Source organism: Anguilla rostrata, chromosome 6 (genome assembly GCF_018555375.3).
Source record: "Anguilla rostrata isolate EN2019 chromosome 6, ASM1855537v3, whole genome shotgun sequence".
Taxonomy (NCBI): domain Eukaryota; kingdom Metazoa; phylum Chordata; class Actinopteri; order Anguilliformes; family Anguillidae; genus Anguilla; species Anguilla rostrata.
In genome coordinates, this window is record NC_057938.1 from 48,598,468 (window position 1) to 48,624,297 (window position 25,830).

Genomic DNA, 25,830 nt, shown 5'->3' on the forward strand with positions numbered 1-25,830 from the left:
AAAATAAGCCTAGCTCCATACAATATTCAGCTCTTTTATAAGTACTTGAAGACCAGGAATAAATAAATTGTTGGCAACAATCAACAAAACAAATTGTCAGCCAAGTAAAGGAAAGCATAGCCAAAGCATAGGTGTACTGACATATTGATGAGGTGTTGTCATTTAGTATATTTATATTTAAATATCTATTAATCAATTGCTCATTTTGTTTCCAAAAACTTTAAATGACAATTAGACCAACTCCGCGTTCCAATAAATGCCTAAATGCCAACATATTAATTCCGTGAGAGAAGGCTTTTACTTTGCCACGTTTTCGAAAACAATTACCCAACTTCCGGTCTTTAAATTCGCTAGCTTCACATTACTAAATACAGAACTGAAAAGACAGCTGGATTTCGGGCTTCAGTAAGCGGCAGTGCGAATTCCGGTTCCAAGTTCCTGTAGGCATGATCTACGGCAACTATATAAGCGTGAAATATTTGGCAAGTATTGAATCCAAAGCACAAGTCTCTGCAGTCAGCAAATTTTGTAGGCAATATCGGGCTTTTGGTGTGATTTTTTCGTTAGCACTCGATCATTGTCACACGTTTATTATATCAATTTACAGAACCAACTGATCAACAGGATCAATGGGACTTCATTAAACAATGAATGAAAATGTATGTGTCTAAATGAGCATTTTGAAGCTATATATTTTTTTGAGCTATATTTGCGTTTCACACCGCCATCTAGCGGTATGCTTTATGGCTATTAACAGGTGCAGCGCCAGTTGGTACATTATAGTTTTTCCAACCCCACCGTGGTATTTCGAGTAATACATTCGGTAGCATCGTTTCTTAACCGAGTCATAGTAATGCATAGAATCCACAGACCTGGAATCTGCCTTAAACTTCATATAAATGCTGTAAAACATCCAGATTAAAATAAAATGGTTCTTTCAAAAATAATCCAATTACAATGATAGCCCAGTGAGCATTTTATAGCTGAACAGGACCAATGTCTGCAAAATACTTCCTGTATCTTCTCGCAATACATTTTATTCTCTCCCCTATTTAGAACACTTTTCTGAAAGATTAGATCATCATTACTCTTTTTGGACTTTTAAATTTTTTTAAGATGACTCTGGAAAACGTGGTTTCTTCAGTGGGGATATAAAGGTACAGAAAATAATTGAAACGATTACAATATTTTGTGAAAGAATGTCTTTTATTAAATATTAAAAAATGTCAAATGTCCCAAGATCATCAGATTGACTATTTTTCTTACCCCGTGATCGCTGTACTCATAACCATGTAACAAATAGGATTATGTGCTTCGCCTCAATTCACATCAGAAAATATGGGCAAGCCTACTTCCCTTTTGGCCATCTCTAACATGGAGAGTAAGCATCACATTTTACATTAATTCAATCAACAGGAGCCTGGCACAGACCCATTTAATGGAACGCATATTCACAGGAGAGGGTGCCGCACTTCTTCACAGTCTCAAAGGAAACAGACCCTTTAACACAAACCCCATCAGGGTACACATAGCAAAACTGAATACACAGTCATATGAAAGAACAACACGCATTCTTATTTAATCTCCACCCATTTAACACTTTGTTCCACCAACAACATAACACAGGATAGCAGCCATGTTGAAAAATGGTTCAGAGTATGGGATTGATTTGAACTGTTAATGGACAGTCCTCATTGCTGGCAAGGTAGTGCATCACCAGAATAGTGCAAGGGTACGTACCGTAAATATATGCTACAGAATCACCAGGGGGGTGACAACGAGGGTGTCTGATTTAATTATGCCACTTCAGTGTAATCATTTCCGAAGCTAAGAAAATTAAGAGGTTGAGCCTCGCCAAGAACCCGGGGGGGGGGGGAGTCTCTGGCCCGGCGGGTCTTCTTGGTCCCTTCGGTCAGCGAGCGGCTGGAGTGGGGTACGCACGGTCGTTCCCCTAACCCAGCTCAGCGACCCAGCACGGTGGCCAGGAGCGCCATGCGGATGTACATGCCGTTCTCCGCCTGTCGGAAGTAGGCCGCGCGCGGATCCGTGTCCACCTCCGCGCTGCAAAACAGACACAGGTCCCCGGCGCCACGCCTCAGACAGCACGTCACAATAAGAGCGCGTATTAAGCGCTCGTCTCAACGCGCCACAAATCGCTCCGCTTAACATCCGCCACATTCAAAACCAATTACACGATCGATACGTCACGCTGCTGTCAGTGTAACCGTTCACTTGAGGATGCGCGTGGAACCGGGTTCCAGCACTCGAGCGCCGTTCTCATCGTTCATGATGAATATTTTATGTACTGTAGACTAGAGACTGAGAGCTTGCTTACCTGATCTCGTTGACCCTCGGGAGAGGGTGCATGACCACCATTTTGCGCTTGGCCCCCGTCATGATGTGGGGGGTCAAAATGAACTGGCCGAAGCACTGGGGGGGAAATAACAGAGAGACGCTTACCGCTGATGTCAGGAAAAACGCCCTCAGCACTGTCCATCAAACCCCTCACTGGAAGAGTCACGCCCCCACCCTCCCTCTCTCCCACCCTCCCACGCTCGCTCTCTCCCACCCTCCTCTTCCGTCCTACGCTCGCTCTCTCCCACCTCCTCACGCTGCCTCTCCTCCACCCTCCCACGCTGCTTCTCCCACCCTCCTAGCTCGCTCTTCCACGTCTCGCTACGCTCTCTCACCCTCACGTCCTCTCTCACCACGCTCGCTCTCTCCCACCCTCCCACGCGCTCTCTCCCACCCTCCCACGCTCGCTCTCTCCCACCTCCCACGCTCGCCTCTCCCACCCTCCCACGCCGCTCTCTCCCACCCTCCACGCTCGCTCTCTCCCACCTCCCACGCTCGCTCTCCCCACCCTCCACGCCGCTCTCTCCCACCCTCCACGCCGCTCTCTCCCACCCTCCCACGCTCGCTCTCTCCACCCTCCACGCTCCTCTCCCCACCCTCCCACGCTCGCTCTCTCCCACCCTCCCACCCTCCCACGCTCGCTCTCTCCCACCCTCCTACGCTCGCTCTCTCCCACCCTCCCACGCTCGCTCTCTCCCACCCTCCCACGCTCGCTCTCTCCCACCCTCCACGCTCGCTCTCTCCCACCTCCCACGCCGCCTCTCCACCCTCCCACGCTCGCTCTCTCCCACCCTCCCACCCCCTCGCTCTCTCCCACCCTCCACGCTCGCTCTCTCCCACCCCCACGCTCGCTCCTCACGCCGCCCTCCAGGTAAAAACCCTCCTCACCGCATTGTACTCCTCCTCGGAGGCAAACCTCTCCTTCTGGATCCGGGTCATGTACAGGACGTCGGTGTCTGGAAGGGCCTCCTCAATGCTGCCAAACTCTTCCTGATGGGAGACAGGAGCACGAGCAGGAAGAGCGGGAGAGATGATTACGTGCTGTCTAAATCACTTTGGGTCTTGGGAATCAAATGTAACCAAAGGGAGGAGGATATCTTCTGGGGTGACTGAGTTTGAGCTTAAAGACCCTTATTAAGGATCGATGAACAACAGTTATTACAGAGTGAATGGCCAGGTAGCACAAACGCGAGACATGTTTGTTAATGGGAACGGGCCATTCAGCCTGTCTAGGCCGGTCATTTTTGCAGACAGTGTCAATCCTAGTGAAGAAGCTCGAGATGACCAGGATGTTCCCGTGTTCCGTCTCACCCAGGTCAGGCCTGTGCGCTCGGGGGGCCCCAGGCGGAGCCGGCGCTCACCTGCTTGATCCCCCTGGAGGCCACGAAGTCGATGATCTCGGGCGGCATGTGCAGGTTCCTGGGGGCCACGTAGCGCAGGCTGATCCTGTACTGGGTGAGCAGGCGGGCCAGGGAGTGCACGGTGCGGCCGTGCTTCAGGTCCCCCACCATCGTGATCTGAGGGGAGGGGAGGAGAGACCGCCGTGAGCGGGGGGGGTCAGGCACGGGGGGGGGGCGTGTTTTCAGAATCACCGGCGTGGTGCGGTATGGTGCGGGTCCCCGGTAAGGGCTTACTGTCATGCCGTTGACCGTTCCCAGCTCCTCCCGGATGGTGAAGATGTCCAGCAGGGCCTGAGTGGGGTGCTCCCCCACCCCGTCCCCCGCGTTGATCACTGGCTTCCGGCAGTGCTTAGAAGCGGTCTGAGGAAGGAGGGGCAACCAAATCTGACTCAACACAGTGGGCTGTTTAGTACTGAACGCCGTTTCCATTTCTGTTTGTGGTTTCAAAATATACATGGACTTGACAGTTTGAAACGTAGGCTTTTAGGAATTTTTTTTTTTTCTTCAAAATTCTAAGTCAGTCTCCTAGAACTCCATTTCTTTCCGTTACCAGTAGCGATTGCTACATCAGCGTTAGAATGTTCAGTTAAGAACAGACTAATCTCACATTTCTGATCTTACACCTTAAGGTTAAATGTCTAATTCTCCTTCCTCCGCAGCACCTTGAAGCTTTGGAAAGTAAGTAAAATTTGTTTTTATCTAAGGGAAATATCCTGTCTTCTGCTGCCTACACTTGGAATCATATTAAGTAAGATATGAACAACCTACTCTATAGCACTCTGACATCTTTTCTTTTTTCTTTTTTTACAATTGAAACAGATCTAAAATAAGGCTAGACCTTGTTTTTTCAGTCGTACAGCATTAGGGTCTTTTTGGGGTTTTTTGTCCCTCGTCCCGGCCCCCTCCCCTCACCTCCACGGCCCCCGGGAGCGGGTGGCGCAGCACCAGCACGTCGGCGTAGCCGCTCATGGTCTGGACCGAGTCGGCCACCGACTCCCCCTTCTGGCTGGAGGAGGTGGCCTCGCAGAAGTGCACCACGGACCCGCCCAGGCGCTGCATGGCCGCCGCGAACGAGCTGCTGGTGCGCGTGCTCACCTCGTAGAACATGGACGCCATCACTTTGCCCTGTGCGACAAGACACGCCCACGGGTTACAAACTCCGCCTCCGTCTGAGCCCACCTGACCCCACTGACCAGTAGGTTTTTTCAAAATTCTAGAACTCTGTTGCTTTCAATTACCAGTAGTGATTGTTACATCAGCATTCGAATGTACAGTTAAGAACATTCTAATCACATTATCTGTAATCTCACACAAAGCAGGACTTCATAGAAACAGCCCCCTCAAACCATAGGTTGTGCAGCCCACATCCTTACACAGTAGCTCGGCATCAGGGGTAATCTTCCCTGGTACAGCAGTATTTCAGATACTTCTCGTTTTTTTGTACCAATTAAACACCAACCGTAATGGGACCAATCAGACAAAATGGTGGCAAGCGATGAATGTTACTGCTGCTCAGAGACCAATAAAACTCTATCCATTACGGTAAAGGGGCTGCTTTCTGGCATTCGACTCACGAGCCATTCAGGAGTAGAAGACTGCTCGCCTACACAAATGGTGCCCACAGATAACCTTTTAAGTTTAGGACTGCTGAGAAGAGCAGGGGGAATGCTGGGTCGTATTTCAGCCTGGCGTCTTCGTTTACGCCGCACCTGAGGCCTCGCGGCGGATCGGGCCCCATTTTGCACACGGGGTTCGACATCAGAGAAACAGACCGCCAATCAATCGCCCTCCGCCACCGCGTTCGGGGCCTAATGACTCAGGAGCTCCGCGGCGCTGTAAAGCAGATTTTTATGTAAAGATACGCCAGCTTCGGGGCGGCGATGGCGGGTGCGCCTGCGATTTATACGGCGATGCTCTCTGTGCGTCTAATAGACGGCGACATCGCTTCCGCCGCGGAAACTTTGAGCGCGTCAGTCAATCACGGTTTTTAGAGCGGCGGGCAGAACCGAGAGCAGTGATGTCATTTTTCCGCCTGCACGTCACCGGAGTTAGGCGAGGGCCGCAAAAACGTTCAGCCGACGGAAACGGCAACACAAACAAGCCGTAAAAATGCGTCAAGCCCCGCAGAATAAAAAACAGATTTAAACGTGCGAGGCCTCCTACCTTCAGAATGTCCAAGCTCCTCTCTTTCTGCACCATCATGCGCAGGTGGTGGGCCACGTTGAACAAGTGCGACAGCTGAGGGGAGAACACGGAAAAGGGGAAATGAGTGGAGGGTTAGCACGCTAGCAGCACGTTAGCACGCTAGCGGCACGTTAGCACGCTAGCAGCACGTTAGCACGCTAGCGGCGTCAAACGCGGTGGCGGCGGACAGAGGGCCCGACGCACGCTCACCTGATCCTTGCTGAACTGGCGGACCGAGAGCACGTGCTGGCCCACCAGGGGGTGCAGCATGGGGGAGGTCTGCAGGTGGGACAGGCTCTGGGTCGCCCCCGTCTGGGGGGACAGGATCCGGGCCAGCGGAGGGGGGTGACCGAAGGTGTCCATGTCTGGAGAGACGCACGTCAAAAAAAAATCAAAGAGTTAAATTCACGCAATCGTGCTAAATCCCCAGGGCCATTACAGGAGAGGGCCAATCACAATGTTCTTTTTTTCGGCTGATTGATAGAGTCCGTCGCGAGAGCACAATCAAAAGCTTTTTTTTAAAATGAACAGAACAAGAAAGCAAGCCAGGAAAGAACTGCAGGAAAAACTGAACGGCTTTTTAAAAAAAATTCAAACCGTCCTGCATTTTGAACAGACAGAGGGGAAAAAAGCAGTATGTTCTGACGGCAGCATCCGAGGATGAGAAAGAGTTGACTATTCTCAAGCAATGCAGCGAAGCTGAGGCGGGAAAGGCACTGAGCTACAAACAAACTTCAAACCTGAATCGAATGATCCTCTTATCGATACCTCTCTCGAGTCTTCAGCTGATTCACAATTATTGGGCAAAATTAGACAAGGATAGAGAAGGTTAATATAAAATAAAACTTTTTTTACAGTAAAACTTGGGTCAAAAGTATTACTGTTTACATGTAATACACGTGCCCACAGATGGAGCTACCCTTCTAATTCTGACATCCATACAAATCTGACGATGACACATTCACTGCTTTCAAGAGTGGCATAAATTTTTCATTGTACGCAAGAAGTCTGAGAATCAAGAAATCTGCAAAAAACAACATAACTGTTAATTGCAGCACAGCAGTGACATCATATTCAACTTCACACCATTTTATTTCCCCAAAATCAAAAAGTGTGATAATTATAAAGCGACAGCTGATTGGATGTCAGTCCTCCAGATAAACGAAGCCTCGTCAAGGTGTCACAAATTTACCTGGACGGTACCATGGCAACACCTTTAAAGTAAATTGATTGTATCGTCAAGATTTGACGTCTTCAGACGTAATTTTGTGAATCAATTCATGCCGTTTCTCGAATCGTTCGATTTCCCACGCGTGCTTGATCACAGTATTGGTTCGGGTACGGTCGAAGGCTAAACGTTACCGGTGCCTCGTTTGGACCGCAAAGCCGTAAAGGTGGGTCTCACAGAGCCTGCAGATAAATCGCACACACTGCTCTTTGAGCCGCTCCGACACCAGGAGGCACGCGCGCGTCACACAGCGCAGCTTTCACCCCTGAGGAAGAGCACCAGCCCGGGCGCTTCCGCTGGGGTTAGCCAATCACAGAGCAGCAGCGTGTTCCAACCGAGGAGCTTTCCCACGGGGAAATTCAATTCAGTTCACACCGAAATGGGAAGCAGATTTTTTTAGAAACAAACAGAATTTAAAAAACGACAAAAGCAAGGTAATGTAACTGATTTTTTTTCTCTCCCGTGAACAGGAAGTAGTCCTCAGTTAGAACACTGCCGGGCAGACAGTGGCATTTCGGGGCACGGGTGACGCCGGGGCGGGGTCGGGCTCTTACCTGGGGGCAGGCCGGGGTCGGACGCCCGGTGAATGCGGGGCGGGAGGATGAAGCGGCTGTCTCCGGCCGACCGGCGGGGGCTGGAGGTCCGGGCCCGCAGCGTCTCGCCTACAGCGGCCTGACGGTGGCGCTCTGGGGTCTGCCACACACACACACGCACAAACACACTCAGAATCCGGCCCCACACGTCAATCACACTTCACAGCAACCGTTAGCATGTGCAGCGCGAGCAATGCATTGTGGGAAGAGCGGGGTACCTGGACAGCCTCTTTGATTAGTTCAGGGGGCACCTTGGCTGGCGCGGCGGCGGGCCAGGTCTTGACGTCTTCGCCGTAGCCGGGTGGCACCAGAACCTGGGGATCAGGAGAACGGAAACAGCAGGTTAACCACACAAAGTGCCCCTCCCTCACCCTGTCACTCACACACTCCAAACGGCAAAGAAACAGAGGATTTAGCTCTGGATAAGAGCATCTGGCTGACTGCTTAAATTACACTGATCCACTGAGATATTCTGCCACTCTACTACCACTGGGTAACGTAGGCCTGAGCTCACCTGTCCGTCAATGTAGGCCACCTCCCCTCTGAGGACCACCCTGCGGACTTTGCCCTTCACCTTCATGCCCTCAAAGGGCGTCCACTTGGACTTGGTGAACTGCATGTGCTTGGGGATGGTCCACTCCTGCTCCAGGTCCACCTGGTAGGAGGGAGGGGGGGGGGGAGAGAGAGAGAGAGAGGTTAGAGAGAGAGAGAGAGAGAGAGATAGAGGTTAGAGAGAGAGAAAGGGTTAGCAAGAGAGAAAGACGTTAGACAGAGAAAGGTGCGAGGGGGAGAGAGAGAGAGAGGTTAGAGAGAGAGAAAGGGTTAGCAAGAGAGAAAGACGTTAGAGAAAGTGAGAGAGGTTAGAGAAGAGAGGGAGAAAGAGATAGAGAGAGGAGACAGAAAGGGAGAAAGGTTAGAGAGAGAGAGAGAGAGAGACATTGTGTTCAGTAACGTTTCCTGAGGTGCTCCAGTGTGTTACAGCAGTGCAGCGGCGCTGTGTGAAGGTGTACCTCGATGAAGGTGTCCTCCTGGGCGGGCAGGGAGAAGATCTTGCGCGGGTTGTCGTAGAGCCGCTGCACGATGTCGTCCACGGTGAGCCTGCCCTCGCTGACGGCGGTGAGCAGCAGCGGCAGCATGGTCTCCAGCCCGGGGTAGCCGGGCGGCGGCTTCTCCGAGTCCTTCTCCTCAACCGCGTGAGGCGCTGCGCACACGCACACAAACCACAGCAGCTCAGCACAGACCCTGCAGCACTGAACGCTCCCAGCTCACACTACAAACTGTGTTCTCCTGTCAGTCTGCACCGCACCTATTCCAGTTCTCACCCATATTCAACTTCCCAACATACAGAACTTAATCGTATCCTGGACATATTATACACTAAGAGGAGGCTGAGGAGGAGAGAGTGAAGCTGAGGAGCAGGGAGTGAAACTGAGGAGGGAGTGAAGCTGAGGAGGTGAGAGTGAAGCTGAGGAGGAGGGAGTGAAACTGAGGAGAAGCTGAGGAGGAGGGAGTGAAGCTGAGGAAGTGAGTGAATCTGAGGAGGTGTGTGACACTGAGGAGGTGAGATTGAAGCTGAGGAGGTGAGAGTAAAACTGAGGAGAAGCTGAGGAGGAGGGAGTGAAGCTGAGGAAGTGAGAGTGAATCTGAGGAGCTGTGTGACACTGAGGAGGTGAGATTGAAGCTGAGGAGCTGAGAGTAAAAACTGAGGAGGGAGTGAAGTTGAGGAGGAAGTGAAGCTGAGGAAGAGGAGGGAGCGAAGCTGAGGAAGAGGAGGCTGCTGGAAGCGCAGGGCTCACCGTGGTCGGTGGCGAAGCAGTCGATGATGTCCAGGTTCTCCCAGAGCGCCTCCATGTCCTCGCGGGTGCCCAGCGCGGGGCAGACCCGGGCCCTGCCCGTCCCGATGGCGGGCACGTTCTCCTCGCACAGGAAGAGGTGGTGCGGGGCCACCTCACAGGTCACCTGGACGCCCCTCTGCTTGGCGGCGCGAATGATCAGGATCTGGAGGGAGGAGGAACGAGGTCACGCACAGCCGAACAGCGTAACACCTCACTCCCCTTCACTTACAACGGGCCAGCCAGCAACATTCAAACCTCACAAACCCAGAATAAACCGAGCTCTCTGACTGGTTATGAAACGGCACATTAATCTGCATACGCCTTACGGGCGGTGCCTTCTAGCCCAATCATGCCCTTTTTAACCCTTTAAGGTGCAAGATCACAATATGTGACTGAAATGTTCTTCAACTGAACATTCTAATGCTGATTTAACCATCACTACTAGAAATGAAAAATAATGGAACAATTTGAGAATTTTGGGGAAAAACATCCCAAAAAACCTACACTTCTACAGGTTCAGCAGGTTTGTGCAAAACCAGCCGCGTGCTTGCCCTACCTCTTCCTTCCTGGCAACGTGGCAGATGTGCACAGGCCTCTGGTAGAGCTGCGCCACCATCAAGATGGCCGCCACCGTCTGCCGCTCGGCGTGCGCCGCGATCGGCAGGTGCTTGGGCCACTTCTCAAAGTGCTGCGGGGGGAACACAGAAGGGAGCGCGAGTCAGACCAGCGGCGGGAGCCAACGTGACTCTGCCCCCCCCGACGGAGACGTCTCTCAGCAACAAGCGCACCTCCATCCAGACGGTGATGTTGTCCATCTTCAGCGTGGTGTACGTGTCGTTCAGGTACATCTTCAGCCCGACCGCCGAGCTGGCGATCGGAGGCAGGATGGCGGCGTTGTCCGAGGCGGCTCCCACGAAGAGGGCGTAGTCGCAGCGGCACCCCGCCTTGGCCAGCTGAGCGAAGGGAAGAGAATCACTGCAGCCGTTCCACCAAAACACCGTGCACAAGTTCCTCCTTACTGAACACATAACTGATCCATTAGTGCAGTTCACTATACTGTTAACTAGGGCTGGGCGATGTCTATTTAAAAACGATACCGTCATGTGAAACATTTACTGTAATGTACGAAAAAGTGAACGTAGCAAGTAGAAATCTGTAAATCAAGATTGTGACAGCTGTCAATCATCATCAATATCCAATACGATATGGTTAGCAATCAGGCAAAAAAAGGCAGTGAAACCTTTGTCTCTGCAGAACCAGTCCAGCAGGGTTACGTTTCAGCCATCAGCAAACACGTTTGGGGGTGAAGGTGGGGTCTGGGTGTCTGTGATGGGCTGTTCGGTGTCAGTACAGTACCGAGTGAAACCGCTAACACAGTTAGCTTTACCTTTTGGGCCGTGGCGAGCGAGCTGGGGTCGGCGACGGCGGGGGCGGTGTTGGGCATGGCGCACACCATGGTGACCCCGCCCGCCAGGGCGGCGGCCGTGCCCGAGGCGAAGTCCTCCTTGTGGGCGGCGCCAGGCTCGCGCAGGTGCACGTGCACGTCGATCAGCCCTGCGGAGAGAACAGAGGGGGTGAGGCGCTCGGGAGTCTTTCTGCCGCGAGGGGTGGGCGTGGCCGCTGCGGAGGGGGCGGAGTCTGACCTGGCAGGCGGACGATCTTCTGCGAGGTCATGCAGTCCACGTGAGTCTTCACCGGCGGCGCGTCTCCGATCTGCCGCAGCGCCTGCAAGCGCGACACACACACAGCACACACTCTGTAATCCCAGCAATCCTCCATTACACCATCATAACTCAGTGCCTCAGTAACACAGCCAGACAACAGGGACAGGGCGGAAAATAAGAAACCTGGTGTAGTGGCTACAGCAGGGGTGGGCAAAGAGGGCGTATCAGTCCCAACATTGTAATCCAATTAGCCAATCATGTGTGTGATCAGACATTATAGAAACATGACTGACAACTGAACACTGTGTCCCTACAAATATTTAATGTGCAACTGTGAACCAGTGTTGGTGTATACAGCCAATCAAGCTAAGTGAGCTAATCAGCTAGCTAACTACCTGCAAATACAGAGGCCCTACAGCACTAGGAATGCCCAGTCTGAACTGTCACAGAAGCCCTGGAGCTGGAAGCTGTTCTGGAGAAGAGCATCTGCAATAAGCCAGTGAAGGTGAGAGAAAGCAGACCACCCCACCCCCTTACCTGCACAAAGAGCTTGGTGCACTTGATGTCAATGATGAGCGGCACGGAGTAGTCGATGGCCATGCGGCGCGTGCGGTATCCCTTGGTTACGAAGGAGGAGAGGCGGCGCCCGCCCGAGTTCCTCATGGACAGGTTGATGACCATGTCGAAGTGGTTCTCCTCCAGGTAGTCCATGATGTTCCTCTGCTTCTCCTTGTTGGGGCAGTCGCTCTCCTCCTCGAAGGGCCAGTCCACGGCCATCACCTGCGCGGTGGGGAGGGGGGGCATGGAGACCGGTCAGGCGCGGGGGCGCCCGAGGGGACAGGGGGTGGGGCGGGGCGGGGCGGGGCGAGCTGCACGGCCTCGCTAACGTACCTTGACCCCGTGCTCAGTGTAGTAGTCGGCCGTGCCCAAGCTGGCGTACAGGTTGTAGCCCAGGCTCTCCAGGGCCTGCACCGTGGGCAACAGCTCGCTCTTATTCTGGAGGAAAAAATAAAAAGGGTTTAAATGTGATCAATTATTCCTGACAACGATAGTTTTTGGAGATTCACTGCCCTACAGAAGACCCTGGGGGACCCAAAGAGAGGTGCTCCATGTACCTTGTAACTGCCGATGGACAGAAGGATGTTCTTCTTGGGGATCTTGAAGCCCGTGCTGAGCATGGCCTTCAGGTAGGCCTCGTACCGGTTCTCGCCGAAGCAGGCCACCTCGCCGGTGCTGGTCATCTCCACGCCGAGCACCACGTCTGCGCCGGCCAGCCGCGAGAAGGAGAACTGAGGCACCTGCGGTGACACGTCGTGATGTCACAATGAGACTTCCATACATGGTGCTGCTGGTTACCGTAAGGGACAGTTACACAGCTGAGCATGCAGGGGGCGCTTTCTTTAATGGAGCGCCGCGGTTGTTCGTTACCTTGACTCCCACGATCCCCGTCCCTCTCATGACCCCTACGGGCTCCACCTCCTCTCCCATGATGACTTGGGTCGCCAGGGCGACGAGATCGACCCCCAGCGTCTTGGAGACGAAGGGGAAGGACCGAGACACTCGGACGTTGCACTCGATCACTTTCAGCTGGTCGTCCTGTCAATGGAGCAAGCGCACACTGCATTTAGAGCTGCACACAGGCAGGTAAAACCCCTGAACACAGAGAGTCAAGCTGCATTAACACCTGTCATTTACCACCACGTTGAGCTTTCTTGTAAAAGGCAACATGAACAGAATTGTTGTACTTCACTGCTTTTAAAGTCAGAATCACAGTCGTAACAAAATGTAATTACACCATTTAATCCCTGCCCAAGCTCGTGTATGTCACTGGCTCAGACAAAATCAGCCCTTCCAGTACACCGAAGCTCCTGGCTCGGTGCTGCTGGGGCGGTGGGCTCCAGATCCGGGTGCTCACCTTGGCGATGAGCTGCAGGTTGAAGGGCCCGGTGACCTGGAGCTCCTGTCCGATGGCGTGCACGATCACCTTGATGCGCTCCATGGTCTTCTGGTTGATGTCCTGGGCCGGCGTGACCAGGGTGGCGTCCCCGGAGTGCACCCCCGCGTTCTCCACGTGCTCCGAGATCGCCATGGCGATGACCACCCCGTCGCACGCCACCGCGTCCACGTCAATCTCCTGCGGCGACACGGGCATGGGTGGTTGTTAGCGCAAAGAGGCCGTGTAGAAGAATGGGGGGGGGGGAGAGAATGTTCCGGAAACTCACCTTGGCCTCCTGGATGAACTTGGAGATGACGACGGGGTGCTCCTTGGACACGGCCACGGCGCTGCTCAGGAACATCTCCAGGTCGCTGTCCGTGTACGCCACGTTCATGGCCGCCCCGCTCAGCACGTACGAGGGCCGCACCAGGCAGGGGTAGCCCACCGTGTCGCAGAACAGCTTGGCGGACTGGGGGGAGGGCACAGGTGAAAGACAGATGGTCACAGGCGGGAGTGAACGTCCATGAGCCTCACGTGTAGCGGTAGCACGGGTCTGGCCAGGATAAGGTACAAATCTACCCATCAACCATGAAATACTCTTTGACTTGATTCACCTTGCAGTCACTACACAAATATGACTAATTTGCACTTTATTATTACACATATTCTATTATTATTATTATTATTATTCTCTCATTTATGTGCAGAATTTCACAATATGATATGCCATATCCGCAGATGCAGTGCTCTGCTTCGGTCAGCAAAGGGCCGCACCTCGGTGTCTGCGAGCTCCTTCCACAGGGGCTGGCTGATGCCGATGGTGTCCAGCATCCGGGAGAACTTGAACCTGTTCTCGGCCGAGTCGATGAACTCGGGCAGCGTTCCCAGGATCCTGCACTGCTGCCTGTGCAGGGACATGGCGATGTTGTTGGGCAGCTGGCCGCCCATGGACAGGATCACGCCCTCCGGGTTCTCCACCTCGTAGATGTCCATCACCACCTGGGAGGAAGAGGAGGAGGAAGAGGAGACGTTCCCCCTAATCGTCAGTGACGCTGCCCAGAGTCACCGACCCCCCCCACACCGGGTGCCTTTAACCAGGGGGTGCTGCTTTACCTCGAAGGAGATCTCATCGAAGTAGAGGCGGTCGCACATGTCGTAATCCGTGCTGACGGTCTCTGGGTTGTAGTTCACCATGATGGTTTTGTAGCCCATCTAAAAGAGGTGTGCAATGCTTCATTAACTTTCACAAAAAACTACATTTCCCAGAATCCCTCAACTTACATAAACCACCACCCCCATATGAAAGAGTCATGCAGCGCTTCATTGGCTTTCACTGAGTCGCAGTGACCAGAAACTGGTATACCCACGATCATTCCACAATGTGACAACATATACAATCCAGTTTTAAAAACAACATTTCCCACAATCCCCCTCTACACAAACCACCGCCCCATCCCCCCCCCAAGGTCCAGACCTTGCGCAGCTCCATGATGCAGCCGACGGCGCACCAGTCGAACTCCACGCTGCTGCCGATGCGGTACACGCCCGAGCCGATGACCATGACGTGGGGCTCGCCGAAGGCCACGTCGTTCTCCGTGCCGTTGTACGTCAGGTACAGGTAGTTGGTGTGGGCCGGCCACTCGGCTGCCACCGTGTCGATCTGCTTCACCACTGGCAGGATCTTCCAGTCCTGACGCAGCTTCCTCACGGCCAGCTCCGTGCTGCAGGGGGGAGGGGGGGGCGCACGCACGAACAAGGGTCACAAATCTACAGCCATACGGCCAGTTACATCAGCCGATTCAAGTTCTCAGCACTTCTGAGCAGTAGTTTTATAATAATAAAATTATAATACATTATAATCATAATTGTTACAGGGGTTTTAAGATTTTAAGAGGTTGCAGGCTTGATTCCCAGGTGGGGCACAGCCATTGAAACCCCTGAGCAAAGTAAACAACCTGAAATGCTTCAGTAAAACACACAGCTATATAAATAAATAAATCGAAAAGATACAGATAGACACTTGTACGTGTGTAAAAGAAAAAAAAAGAAAAAAGTATATATCTGCAAGTCTATAAGTCTCTTGGGACAAGAGAGCTATTCACTGGTTCACCGGCTCAAATTAGAAATGCTTTTTTAATCAGGACCCAAATGATAAATTTAGTACCACTCAGGGACCCGTTAAATACATGCACTAGCATAGCCCAGTGAACTACGGATTCATCCTGCAACCCTCCTCATGCACTCCTGGGGCCCATTTTGGCTCCAGACCCATAGTGTACTGAACGCTGGCCTAAACTCTCTGCTGTTCTCCAGTGGGGAAGCCCCAGGGTCCCCCCCCCCGCAGGGCGGCCTACCTCTGCACGGCCTGGGCGATCTGCTTGTCGCTGAAGCCCAGCCGCTTGGCCGTGCGCAGCACCTCGGCCGGCATGGCGCCCTCGCCCTGCCCGTACGCCTCCAGCAGGTGCTCGTGGTCGGCGATGTTCTTCATCTTGTGCAGGAACCAGCGGTCGATCTTGGTCAGCTCGTACAGGCGGTCCACCGAGTAGCCCGCGCGCAGGGCGGACGCCAGCACGAAGATGCGCTTGTCCGTCGGCGTCTGCAGCTCCTGGAACGGACGGAAGTCTTCAGCGTCAGACCCCGACGAAACGGCTGTTTCTTGTGTGAACTTGCAAAGCACTCTGGGGTGTAATGTACAGTTTAAATGGTGCATAATAGTGTATTATTATTTACCTTTTGTGCTGCAATGTGCAGTGTGAATGGTGCTGAGCAAATAACATTATTATTTAGCTTTGCTTCAATCTTATTTCAATTCTTTAGGCCAAAAATAGGCATCTAGGTCAAACTAATGCATTGGGCGTTGCTTTCCAATAGACAGTGAACACAGAGTATGAACAAAAGCTACGCTAGGCAGCTGTGAACTGACCTGGTCGGACACGGGTTTAATGGTGTGGTCGAAGCCCACGCAGTTCTCGTCCACCATCCTCAGAGCTTTCTGGAAGGCCTCCTCGAAGCTGCGGCCGATGGCCATCACCTCCCCTGGAGAGGCACGCCCAGCAGTGAGTCATTTCAGCTCCTCAGTGGAGGAGGACCACCCACGAACAGACAGTCACCCCAAGTCTGTCTGGTGCTAGAATTCTCCATTCTTTTTCCCTTTTTAAACCTTTTGTCATCTCTTCACACATTTATTCCTAATGCAGTGCTAAGCAGAGGAACCCAGGTGGGCCCATTGTATCCCAAGTGGGACAAAAACCATAGTGTCCATCTCCTGTGGATCGCCCAGTAATACTGACCTTATGACGCGCCCCAGGATGACATATCCTGCCCCAGGCCTCACCTACTAATGTAGTATTTTTGTTTCCCTTACCCACACTCTTCATGGAGCTGCCGATCTTGGTGCTGACCCGGAGAAACTTGCTGAGGTCCCAGCGCGGGACCTTCACCACACAGTAGTCCAGACTGGGCTCGAAATTGGCCGTTGTGGAGTTTGTGACGGAGTTTCTGAAATGAACATAAGGAAATGATGGCCCATCCCTGCTGCATACACACACACAATTGTGGGGGGTTGTAGCATAAAGTCAGAAGCCTGCAGGGCTCAGGTCCCACTGAGCAAGCTACTTAAACCTTTGACAAAGGTTTTGGACAGTTTTTTCAACATTCTAGGTCACGGTTACATCAGAATTAGAATGTTAAATGATAGAAAGTTCTGAACATTCTAATCACATAGTTGTGACCTTACACCTTAAAGAGTTAATGACATTTTTAGCTTGAATAAATATCCAGCTGTGCAAACTTATAACAATAAGAAATAAGTCCTGGACAAACCTGCCTACTGAAAAAGAAAAACAATCCAAGGAGTTTCTCAAATAGCTGGTCAGATATCGGATTTCAGGAAGACAGCACTGTAGAGCAGCTGCTTAGCGACTAGCAGGGTCGTGTTTATTTCCCATTGTGATGTGCAAAGCGGACTTTATCCAGGACTCACTTGAGGACGGGCAGGGGGATGCCCAGGCCCAGCTTGGCTGCCACGTACGCCAGAGGGTAGCCCGTGGCCTTGCTGGCCAGCGCTGAGCTCCGGGACAGGCGCGCGTTCACCTCGATGATGTAATACTGGGGCACAAGATGTGGACCACAGCATTAGAACACATTTGCCTGACAGGCACGCTTATCCATGGTGGTCTGGGGCGCACAGGGTCCCTGACCACCGGCACAGGGGTGCATTCAAATGGGTCACTAATACCAAACGTGCTAACAAACGGACGATTTATGTGCAGTAAGACGCTAACAGTGTAAAAAGAATCGCTAGAATCAGCTGTACTGTCAGCACAATCAACTACACTTGAGAATGTGTTCAACTGACCTTACGATGCATCAAGTATTAAATTAGAAGTTAATACTCAAACAAAACTTAAAATATGATCTCAGATTACTCCCCCAGGTACAGAGGGCACCAGAGCGTTACCTGCTCGGACTCCGGGTTGAGGGCGTACTGGATGTTGCACTCGCCCACGATGCCCAGGTGCCGTATCACCTTGATGGCGGTGTTCCTCAGCATGTTGTACTCGTAGTCGTTGAGCGTCTGGCTGGGCGCCACCACGATGGACTCGCCGGTGTGTATCCCCAGGGGGTCTATGTTCTCCATGTTACACACCTACAGCAAACACACAAAGCCAGGGTTGCAGCCGTGATACAGTAACCATGGCTACAGCGACTATGAGCTTTTTTTAGTTAGTTCTATTCTGACAGCTCTCAATGCCTTACAGACAGGAGCAGAATTTATAGGGGAGGCAAAGCAAACAGCATCACATTGTGGATACCTCCACAGCTGGAGAGGGCAGTATGGTGGAAGAAGTTCGGGGAAGCGGTTCAGGTTTGAGAGAAGGCCACGCGTACCGTCACGCAGTTGTCGTAGGCGTCCCTGACCACCTCGTACTCGATCTCCTTCCAGCCCTTGAGGGACTTGTCGACGAGGACCTGGGACGTGTGGGCGAAGGCCTGCGTTACCAGGGCGACCAGCTCCTCCTTGCCGTTGGCGAACCCCGAGCCCAGGCCTCCCAGAGCGAAGGCCGAGCGCACCAGCACGGGGTACCCCAGCCTCTCCGCCGCCGCCACCGCCTGGGGGGGGGAAACAGCCAATCAGAACGCAGGGACCAGCTCAGAGCGAACGGGAAGGTGATAACACTGGGATTCCCAGCACACAATGATACAGCTCAGCCTCCCTCAACACCTCAATGAGAAACCTGTATTAGCACATCTAAACATTTTATTTATCATCTTTGGCTCTCAATTAAATAAATACTTGCTTCAACAGCCATAGCAATTGTTCCATATGCCTATGTTATTACTATTAGGCCACAATGTGTAAAGGGGGCTGACAATAATAAGCAGATTTTGCTGTGAGAGATTCATAGACTTAAGATTATGATCTGAGTATTTATGAGGATTAAATAATTTACTTAGCAGATGCCTTGACCCAGAGTGACTTACACCCCTTACTTTCATGAAAAATAATTTCCCATGTCTGAGGCTTAGTATCACCAAACCAGTATGAATGAAGTACCGTCTCTCAAGGGTGAGCCAGCACTGGCTAAACTAGGAACTGAACCAGCAACATCTGAGTTACAGGCCCAGTTCCCTAACCACGACACTACAACATCACTTCCTGTCTGAGTGCCTGAGGGGAAGGCGGTTCCTGTTTGAGAATCTCGGCTCCTCACCTGCTCCACGGACAGCGCGGCCTCGCTGGGCGCCACGTGCTCGTTGATCTCCTCCATCTTCTCCACGAAGATCTTCCTGTCCTCCGTCATCTCTATGGAGGCCACCGGCGTGCCCAGAACGCGCACATTGTACTTCTCCAGCACCCCGCGCTTGGTCAGCTCCACCCCGCAGTTCAGGGCGGTCTGCCCCCCGAAGGTGAGGAGGACCCCATCCGGGCGCTCATTTTTAATCACCTGGAGAGATCAATTCAGAACCCATGAGTCAATATGATGACCTCACAGACTTGGGTCACCAATGGCTGTATTCTCAACATGCCCGTCAACTCCCTGTCTTAATAACTGTCCAATAGAGTGCTCTCACTTGCCAAGTACTATCCAGAGGTCACTCTAAGTCAACTAAAGAGGGGGAGAAGTTCTCCTGAGGCAGCACTCCATATTTCGCTCACCTGTGTGACGTACTCCGAGGTGAGAGGAAGGAAGTAGACCTTGTCCGCCAGGCCCTTGGAGGTCTGCACCGTGGCGATGTTCGGGTTTATGAGGACCGTCTGGACATTCTCCTCCTTCAGGGCTTTTATAGCCTGGAGGGAGACGGTTTGTGAGGAGAGCCTTTCACGTTTCCAGAACATTCTCTGTCATTAAGGCCTTTGGAGACTGTGGTGTTCTCAAAGACCTGCGCTGGGCGGTACTCACCTGGGACCCGGAGTAGTCAAACTCCCCAGCCTGCCCAATGGACAGCCCCCCCGACCCCAGGATCAGAACCTTCCTGGGGCGAATGAGCTCGTCTGGTTTGGGTGCTCCAGGGTAGGCCAGATGTTCCGTCAGTCTTTCTTTCACTGTGTAAATAGGAGGCACCCATAAATTGAATTAGAAAAGGAACTGCACTGTATGGTAACCAGCACTTCCAAAACAGGTTTCTACAGTGAAGAATTAAGTTTTTTAGTTTAATATAATATCTGACCTGGTTTGCCCCTCTTTCCCTCCTTGAAGTCTCGAACAGTGTCCAGAAATACATCGAAAAGACTGACCAGGTCTGTGGGCCCTGCCATGTGCTCTGGATGAAACTGGACACTATGGAAGTCATGCAAAAAAAGTGGGGTTATTATCAAACCTATTACAGCGTATCACACAGGTCAAGAATTTGCTTGTGGCAGTGAAATTCCTGTCTGTTTGAAGTGGGGGGGGGGGCAGTTGTGGCAAGGGTTGGAATTCTGTGCAACACACTCCTCGTGACTTGCGCTGCTGCCACATTTCAATAAACGTCGAAGCTCTTTGGCACAGGGAGAGAGCTGGCTTGATTTGACAACAGCTAGCGGTATTTCACTTCGTGTAGGTTTAACTTTATCCCGAATCGGCAAACAATAAAAAAAGCCCACGAAATACACACAACCAATAATAATTGAGAAAAAGACAAAGCAGCTCCACTACTTCCCAGTAGTTCTCAATTCCATATTATTTCTAACTCGGAGAACTTTCAGTGTGGGAACTCAAACCTCAAACAGAAGCAGTAAGGGGGGTTAAAAACCCCAGTAAGTGCCCTGAATCACTCCCATCCGGCGGGGGGCGCCCTACCTGAAGAGGGGCTTGGTGTCGTGCACGATGCCCTCGCTGGTCTGGTCGTTGGCGTTGGTGAAGAGCACGTCCCAGTCGGCGGGGAGGGTGCGCGGGTCCACCGCGAAGCCGTGGTTCTGGGAGGTGATGAAGCAGCGGTCCGTGCCCTTGTGGACGCACGGCTGGTTGTGCCCGCGGTTCCCGTACCTGAGGGCGCGGCAGAACGCGTTCGGGGTCACGCTCGGGTGGCCGCGCACGTGTCACTCCCCCCCCACTCTTTCACACACAAGGCTGAACTGGCCCGGCCTCTTCCTGCGGGGAGCCCTTTTAGCTGAACCCGGTGAACCACTCGACGGCTGGCCACACAGCCGCGTAGACAGGAATTCCGCAGGGACAGGAGGAGGCCGCGCGCATCGTCTGCCCTTGAACGAAAGCTAACAAAGCGGCGCTCCCAGAAGTCTCCCCAAAACAAGCCGGGCCGGGCCGTCTCCCCCTCCCGGTATCTAACCCGGCAACGTGCTGAGGTCAGCAAAAAAAGCAACATTTCACTTGGGAAGTGAAAAGGATGAAGAGTTTTTTAACATCCAATCACCAGGGCTGGCTCTGTGCCACGCCCAGGGGCATCACGGGGGTGTTAGCACAGTGAATAAGGGAACAGGATGGCGAGAGCAGGCTCTTCACCCACATAGGTCACCATTGCTCTTTAATGCGGAGGAAGTTCCACTGAGGGAGGCCCAAACTCCACAGGCTACAATGGGACGGGTGGCACACAGACGGAAATTCACTTCTGCGGGGATAACCAGACTGTTTTTGTACCACCGACGCCTTGCTACATACAAACTCTGCTAAATATTATTCCACCACAACCGCAACAGCCTTCAAGTTCCAGCCTTGAGCGAACGCGGTGTGCTGTACTTTCCCCAGACAGAAAACAAACCTGTTCACCTCTGATTCATGGGTGATACAAATACCAGGGCGGGTCATTTCCTTTCACTTTAAATAAACGCTTCTGAGCATCAACACATTTCCACCAGTGGCCCCGCAGCTCTGTGGGCAGAGGTGTGAACTCACTTCATCTTGTAGGTCTTCGCTCCAATGACGAGGGAGAGCAGCTGGTGGCCGAGGCAGATGCCGAAGACGGGCTTGGGGTCGTCCACGCACACCACCCTCCGGAGGTTCTCGATGGTCTCCTTGCAGAACTGCGGATCCCCGGGCCCGTTGCTGATGAACAGCCCGTCAAAGTCTGCGGGCGTCAGGGGGCGCAAGAGGTCAGGGGTCATTCCCACAGATCCACAGCGCTGACAGGCTTATGTACGCAGCCAGATAGGGAGACAGTGTCGCGGCACGCGACCAGACAGCCACTGCTACTCACACTAACGGTGACATCGGATCAGAGTGCACAGCATACCGTCCAAATACTACACTGGTACTGGCTTCTTAGAATACAGTCAGTGAGCGCAAGAAGCGCAATAAATCCCATCATACTATTTTGTAGAACAGATAGCAAAATTCTAAATTAATTCATAAAATACATAAATACTAAACCGGTATTGGCTCCTTAGAGTACAGTCAGCGCAAATGTAAGATCTCCCAATCATACCATTTTTGTAGAACGGCTACCAAATGCTAAATAAATACATAAATAAATAAATAATGCGGTCGTTCCCTGAAGCACGGCTCCGGGCGCGACTGACCGGTGCTGTCCAGCGGGTGGTCCCAGGGCACCACGGTGACGCGGGCCCCTCTCTGGCACAGGCAGCGGATCTGGTTGTATTTGATGCCGCAGTCCACAGCCGCGATCCTGACCGTCCCGCTGGGGTTGAACACCCGGGGCTCCTGAGCGTGGCAGAGGCACAAGCCAGGAAACGAAACTGTCAGCAAAGGTTTTTGTTTCTTTTTTTTTTTTTGTTATAATCGGAAGACACGTCAAATAAGAAAAGGATTTGCAAGGTGTTGACAGAATCAGAAAAGCTGCACGCATATTTTTTTTGTTACATTTTTTGCACATGCCTGCAGCTGCAGTATATAGATTTCTTAGTGTTTCTGTAACTGCTGTATATGGACTGCTTAGTACATCTGTAACTGCTGTATATGGACTGCGTATTACTTCTGTAAATCCAGTATATGGACTGCTTAGTACTTCTGTAACTGCTGTATATGGACTGCTTGGTACTTCTGTAAATCCAGTATATGGACTGCTTCAGTATTTCTGGAACTGCAGCATACGGACTGCTTAGTGCTCCAGACACTGTGACTGGATTTTCTGTGGGTGATTAAGGCACTGCTTTACCTTCATAGAAACCTCTCTGACCAGGTTCCTCTCGTCGGGGTTGTCGAACGGAACGCTCTCCGCGGGCGTCCCCTCCACCACCAGCTTGCCCAGCATGGTTCCCTTCTCACGGATCTTTTTAGTCAAGCAGCGGGTGTCTATCCCTAGACCACACACGGAAAAAAAAAAGAAAAACTGATTCAGTTTCAAAGCTGCGTTTATCCAGCAGATCAGAAAACCTCCAGCGTGATTACTGCTTGGCAACACAAGCACAAACACAGGCGCCGTTGTTCGTTTAAGCCCAAATTTCAAGTTTTTAGTATTCAATTTGAACTTGTCACAACTTGTCACCCAACCCCGCCATTTCATACAGCCGTGGGAGACACACCCTCTAGTCCAGGAATGCCCTGCTCTTTGAGCCACTGGTCCAGGGACTTGTTTGAGCTCCAGTGGCTGGGGTTCTGGGAGACCTCCCCCACAATGAGGGCAGCGGCATGGATTCTAGAAGACTCAAACCACTACGGCAAAAAAACGCATGCAAAAAATAAACAGCCATTGGTTTTATTTCACAGAGAAAACAATGCAAGGTTAGCTGCGTTAAATCATACAAACTTTTAGGCACAACTGAAAACAAAATAACGCACATGGAAAACTTATTTTAGTTTTTTTTAATTTTTTTTAAGTAAATGCATACATTGTTTATATGGAAATTAAGTGAAAAAAGAAAAATTTACAATCAGTGCTTCCATTTATGCCAATCAGTACATCCAATCGCTTCAAGTCGTGTATTGCAGATTTTACAGGTGCCCCACTCCACAAACCTTGCTGAGGCCAAACTCTCCTTCCTCATCCTTGGGTATCCCATAGTTCCCCACCAGCGGGTAGGTTAGGGTGAGGATCTGGGACTTGTAGGAAGGGTCTGTCAAGGCCTCTGGATAGCCCACCATGCCAGTTTGGAACACTGAAGAAAGGGAGATTGTTGGTGATTTTTTTGGAAAAAAAAAAAAAAAATTCTTCAAAATTTTAAATCAGCGTTCTAGAACTCAGTTGCAATTAACACAGCTTAGATTTTACACAGAATCCTTTTATTTAGCTGGACTTCAAAACTGAAGCAATTCAGGTCGAGTACCTTGTTCAACGTACAAGAGCAGCATCCTACCTTAAAATTGTTCCTACAAGCTCAGCCGCAACCCCGGTTCACTAACCATCATCGTACACTGCAGCCCTTTACTTGTGTGCACACTAACATCTCTGCTTGGATCAGCATTTTCAGGTATTATGCCCCCACGGTCTTGAGTTCATTCAAAACCTTCGGTATTAAGTCATGTGCCAGTCTCCATCTCGTGAGGTGGAATGGGATTTAGCTGCAAACGGTTTATTCACATCCTAAATACACTCCTGATGTCACGCTTCCCGGAAACTGTCTGCATTGGCATTCAACACTGGTGTTATCTTATTCTGGGAATCCAATCCAAAGTGCCACTTACGCTGAACCTAAGATTGTGTGAACTCTGAAGACGCTACCATGACTAGGATGGTTTACAAGCATTGCACGGTACCATAAAGGGAAAGCTAAGACAAAATGATCAGACATGATTTCCGCGCTTCTGGGGACATAGAGCTAAGCTCTATAATTTCCAGCCTCAGGCTAAGGATCGTAAAAATATTCAGCCGTTAGAATCTTTATACAGTCTGCCATGCAGTGGCTATCAGTGCATTGACATATGGCTAAAACGGTACATCGTATAGTCTACGTGGGATCTGTATCAGATATGTATTCAGAAAATTAGAAATACGCTGTTTGTATTGGTCATATTATTGCAAACAATATGTCAAATGACAAAGATTCATTTGACATGAGCGCCAAAATTGTCTTCAATGGAACAAACTTTCACACCCCCTTTCACTGTGAACCCCCAGATCTCCTTTGCACTAAGGGGTCTGTTAAAAAGTTTGGAACCAACGACTTCAAACTCTGTTGGTGGCAATTCACTGGGTGGACCATACAGTCTGAGCTGCACGAGGTGCATGGCATGCTCATGAAATTGACGGTGCATGTCAGCAGCTCAAAATGCAGACAATGGAGGAGAAAGTCGCGAAAGACACTCACAGCAAACCGATACCATTGATTAGAATCAGTAAATCCATCCAGAAGAGCGCCACGACAGAGTTCGTGAAGGCTCAACTCATCCAACCAGTTCTTCAAAAAAGTGAAAGAGCTCGATTTTGTAATGTGGATGTTCAGCGGGAGGAGACCCCTTCCAGTGAGTCACACACGCATCTCATTGCCATTTTACAGAAAAAGCAAAACACACTACATAGTTTGCAACATAAATTAGTGAAACCTACGAACCCGCTGATATAATTAATATACACGACGGAACTGAGTTTTAGTACAGAGGCAGCTCCTTATTCCCGCCAACATTCACGGTCTTAATAAACCCACTTACCGACTTCACCGGAGACGGATGCAACAGCCCCAAAAACCCGGCCTTTAAAGGTCGTCCCGTCTTCTAACACCAGAGATGCCATTTCAACTGTCATCTTTGCAGGCTAGACTGAATATTATTAACGGATTTAATATAACAGACTACTTAGTTCTTCTCCTGGGAAATTTAAATCGGCTGGCGACCTAACTAGCCAAATCCTTGCGCCGGAGTTGAAGCTAGCTAGGTAGCGACACGTGAAAAGCACGCCGTACAGGACGTTCTGATCTGGCTGCGCGTGTTGTTCAAGCTAACAATCCCCTCGTCAGACGGGGTCGAAACGAAAGGAAAAAATATATGTTTTTGTGTGATGCTGTAAAATTAACAAAACCGAGACGTGATCCAAGTAACGACTTCAATTTAATGCGAAAGTTTTGGAATTGAGGATAAGACCAAGTCCACACTGCTTCGCTGGGCAGCCACAGCAGTGTGGAACTTGACTGGCACTTGCACGGTGGTTACATAGAACGTGAGCACGGCGTACGCACGTAGGGGAAGGAGGAGAGACAGCAAAGCCGTTCAGGAACAGACAAGCCCACGCACGCTGGACAGACACTTCGAAGATAAAGGAACGAAGTGAAGATAACTGTACTCAGCGAAATTACCTAAAATAACATA

General features: G+C 51.3%; 1 protein-coding gene across 2 annotated transcripts; it reads right to left on the reverse strand.

Annotated features, from left to right (window-relative positions):
• Window positions 1–1,187: 1,187 nt before the first annotated feature.
• Window positions 1,188–25,639, reverse strand: cad (carbamoyl-phosphate synthetase 2, aspartate transcarbamylase, and dihydroorotase). 2 transcript variants are annotated; one of them, XM_064340219.1, is made up of 44 exons: window positions 25,177–25,639; window positions 23,548–23,687; window positions 23,115–23,244; window positions 22,748–22,890; window positions 22,152–22,293; window positions 21,529–21,700; window positions 20,479–20,664; window positions 19,868–19,977; window positions 19,600–19,742; window positions 19,356–19,487; window positions 18,910–19,143; window positions 18,086–18,307; window positions 17,655–17,843; window positions 17,178–17,302; window positions 16,560–16,693; window positions 16,119–16,231; window positions 15,550–15,800; window positions 14,670–14,916; window positions 14,309–14,407; window positions 13,970–14,194; window positions 13,482–13,664; window positions 13,175–13,393; window positions 12,688–12,855; window positions 12,375–12,557; window positions 12,151–12,255; window positions 11,797–12,039; window positions 11,239–11,320; window positions 10,983–11,149; window positions 10,384–10,548; window positions 10,152–10,283; window positions 9,557–9,758; window positions 8,771–8,961; window positions 8,275–8,415; window positions 7,979–8,074; window positions 7,722–7,860; window positions 6,680–6,724; window positions 6,150–6,304; window positions 5,919–5,993; window positions 4,668–4,880; window positions 3,990–4,115; window positions 3,717–3,872; window positions 3,244–3,345; window positions 2,336–2,430; window positions 1,188–2,061 (listed from the first exon to the last, which is right to left on the reverse strand). In XM_064340219.1, the coding sequence occupies exons 1-44, from the start codon at window positions 25,268–25,270 to the stop codon at window positions 1,962–1,964; spliced, it is 6,714 nt and encodes a 2,237-aa protein (XP_064196289.1). In that variant the 5' UTR covers window positions 25,271–25,639; the 3' UTR covers window positions 1,188–1,961. The 2 variants fall into 2 exon arrangements, with proteins under 2 accessions (XP_064196289.1, XP_064196290.1); XM_064340220.1 differs by lacking the exon at window positions 6,680–6,724.
• Window positions 25,640–25,830: the final 191 nt, after the last annotated feature.